At 56.6% G+C, this 2,707-nt stretch overlaps 1 protein-coding gene across 1 annotated transcript; it reads right to left on the bottom strand.

Moving 5' to 3' along the window:
• Positions 1 to 646: 646 nt before the first annotated feature.
• On the bottom strand, positions 647 to 1,176 carry LOC127003097 (uncharacterized). The gene is made up of 2 exons (XM_050869510.1): positions 877 to 1,176; positions 647 to 715 (listed from the first exon to the last, which is right to left on the bottom strand). Exons 1-2 carry the CDS (start codon positions 1,174 to 1,176, stop codon positions 647 to 649), a joined length of 369 nt encoding a protein of 122 aa, XP_050725467.1.
• Between the last annotated feature and the right edge of the window lie 1,531 nt (positions 1,177 to 2,707).

Below are 2,707 nucleotides of genomic sequence, written 5' to 3' on the forward strand. Positions count from 1 at the left end.
GGTGGTGGTGGAGTGAGGTGGAGAGTGAGGTGCACCAATAGTGCCCTTACTATAAGGGGTTGGCGGGCTCCAGGGAGCCAGACTGGAGCATGCTGGTCCACCCCTCAGGTGCTGTGCAGCTTGGAGAGAGGGTGGGTGGGTGGGAGGCTCCTAATGCGGTGGTAATGATGGCATAGCACCTCCTTTCTGTGGGTGGCTAGAGGGGGGATGCCACTCTCCGCATGGAGGGAGACAACTGGGGAGGACCGCATTGCCCCCATTGCTATCCTCAGGGCAGCATTCTGGATTGTGTCCAGTTTGGAGAGGGTAGAGGGAGCTGCTGCCCCATATATGCTGCTGCCATACATTATTCTAGCTCTGATGGTGGTCTTGTAGTAATTCAGGAGCAGGTCCCGGTCAGCCCCCCATCAGGTGCCGGTAATCCTTTTCATTATGTTTAGCTGTTTGTTGCAGGAGGTGCTCAGGTGTGCAACTTGACTGGCCCAGGTTAGGCAAGGTCCCTCCATTCTCAGCCCCAGGAAGGTGTGTGTCCGGGTGTAGGGGACGGGTGTGCCTTTCAGGGACACTGTAGGTGGTGCTGGCAGTCGCTTCAGGGTGAAGCACATGAGGGCACTTTTTGGGGGGCTGATGATTTGGCCCCAGGTGGTCATCCAGCCCTCAAGTGCTGCTGCAGCCTCCTGAAGATGTTGTTGAGACTGCCTGTGTCGCTGCCCTGCTGATGATGATGATATCGGCAGCATAAAGGAGAAGGTGTGAATGGTGAGGGATCTAGAGGTCTGTCATGAGGATGTTAAAAAGGAGGGGGCTGAGGATGGATCCCTGCGGCACTCCTCTTTGTATGGGGTGCGATGTTGACATGGAGGCTCCCACCGCCACCTGAAATGAGCGGCTGGAGAGGTAGTCTTTGACCCAGGTGAGGGTGGTGCCGGTGACCCCCATACCAGCCAGCTTGTAATTGATTCCTTCGTGTGGTGCAGTGTCAAAGACCCCCTCTAGATCTACAAAGAGGGCTGACATGACCTGGCGCTGGCGGTAGGTGTCACAGATGTGGTGTTCTATCTGTGCCAGGATGTCAAGGGTGCTTCGGTGGGGACGGAAGCCGCACTGCTCCTCCCTCAGCAAACGCTTCTCTTCCACCCACCAGGATAGTCGGGTAGCTACCATGCGCTCCATCATTTTGCCAACGTAGGAAAGGAGTGCGATTGGCCTGTAAGATGACGGAAGTGTTGGGTCCTTGCCGTCGAGGGCTGCGTCTTTTAGGTACAGATCTAGGACCGAGGCTGCCCTAGTGTGGGGGTCGTATCTTGTGGCCAGGCCCGGTGGGCTGAGGAGGCACGGGTGTGGTGAGTTTTGGAGGGCTTGAAATAGGGCAGTACTTGGGGTGTGCCTGTGGTGGAGGCAGGTTGGGGTCCCAGCAGTGTTGGTGGGCGTTGAAGTCCCCCATGACCAACGCTGGAGGTGGAAGGGAGGAGAGGTAGTGTTTCAGCTCTTGGTAGGTGGCTGCTCCGCCTGGGTTATAGCACACCGCCACGGTGAGCCAGCCCCTCTGTAGCCCAATCCTGGCAGCGGCTACCTCCAGGCAACTACCCGGCCACCTGGGAGGCCTAAGCTGTGTGTGCACCAGCTCTTCCTTGAGGGCAAGAAGGACTCCACCCTGCTGCCGATCCTCCCTGATAATAACGTACCCTGGTAACGTGAGGGTGAAGGGGGGGGAAGCCAGGTCTCACACACCCCGACCACCGAGGGTAGTGTGTCCTTCAGGAAGGTTTGGAAATCTTGGGTTTTCCTGAGGAGAGACCGGGCATTCCATAGGAGAGAGGTGAGGGCCATTACTGTAGTAGTAGTGACATGAGCGCGGAGACGGAGGGCCACAGGCTACGTATGATTTCCTTTGGAGGAGTTCCCATCTGGTAGAGGTGGTAGCCCCTTGTGAGGAGGGAAAATAACGTGGGGATGAATTTCTCCTGACCAGGCGGTGTGGAGGATGATGACGGCGTGGTGGCTGACCTGGGTGGTCCGGCTGAGTGTGGTAGTGGGTGGGCAACTTGAGGGAGGCCGCTGACTTCGTCTCGTGGGCTTGCGGTGCGAGAGGGCTGAGGGACTGCCGCCTCTATCACGGGGTGCAGAGGCTCTGTGTGGTGTTGGGAGGGGTGAGGGGGCTGGTGGACCTCCACCGCTGTTGTCTCGTGGTAGAACCCTGTGTGATGGTGAGGGGTGGAGGCGCTTGGCTTACGGCGGGGCTGCCACTGGGGCCTGCGGTGTGCGGGGCGAGCCGGGTCTATTGGCGCTGGGTTGTCGTTTTGGTCAGGTTCCTCTAGGTCAGGGGTTCCCAAGCTTTTGCTAGCACGACCCCACTCAGCACTTTCAACTGTCAAGCGCGACCCCAAGTATATATATATATATATATATATATATATATATATATATATATATATATATATATATATATATATATATATATTTTTTTTTTTTTTTTTTTTACGTTATTGCCTATTGCGCCGGTAGGCATCTTCCCGGTGGGGCCTGATGGTCGGCCCAAGGCTTCTTCCAGGTGGGGCCTGATGGTCGGCCCAGCCCGTTCTGGCGCAGACGAGTGTTTATAGTGGCGCCATCTTGCATTGGCTCATGCTGCCCCCCGGAACTCGTTCTTGATTCGCTTGGACGGCTTCCTCTAGAGTCCGGGTTGATGGGTGGTCTTCAGGACAGC

Source organism: Eriocheir sinensis, chromosome 24 (assembly GCF_024679095.1).
Source record: "Eriocheir sinensis breed Jianghai 21 chromosome 24, ASM2467909v1, whole genome shotgun sequence".
NCBI classification, from domain to species: domain Eukaryota; kingdom Metazoa; phylum Arthropoda; class Malacostraca; order Decapoda; family Varunidae; genus Eriocheir; species Eriocheir sinensis.

Coding starts and splice junctions, on each gene's coding strand:
- LOC127003097 (XM_050869510.1), bottom strand. CDS start 1,176: ATGATGGAGCGCATGGTAGCTACCCGACTATCCTGGTGGGTGGAAGAG. Junction 716..876: donor TCTCCAGCCGCTCATTTCAG/GTGGCGGTGGGA, acceptor CATCATCATCAG/CAGGGCAGCGACACAGGCAG.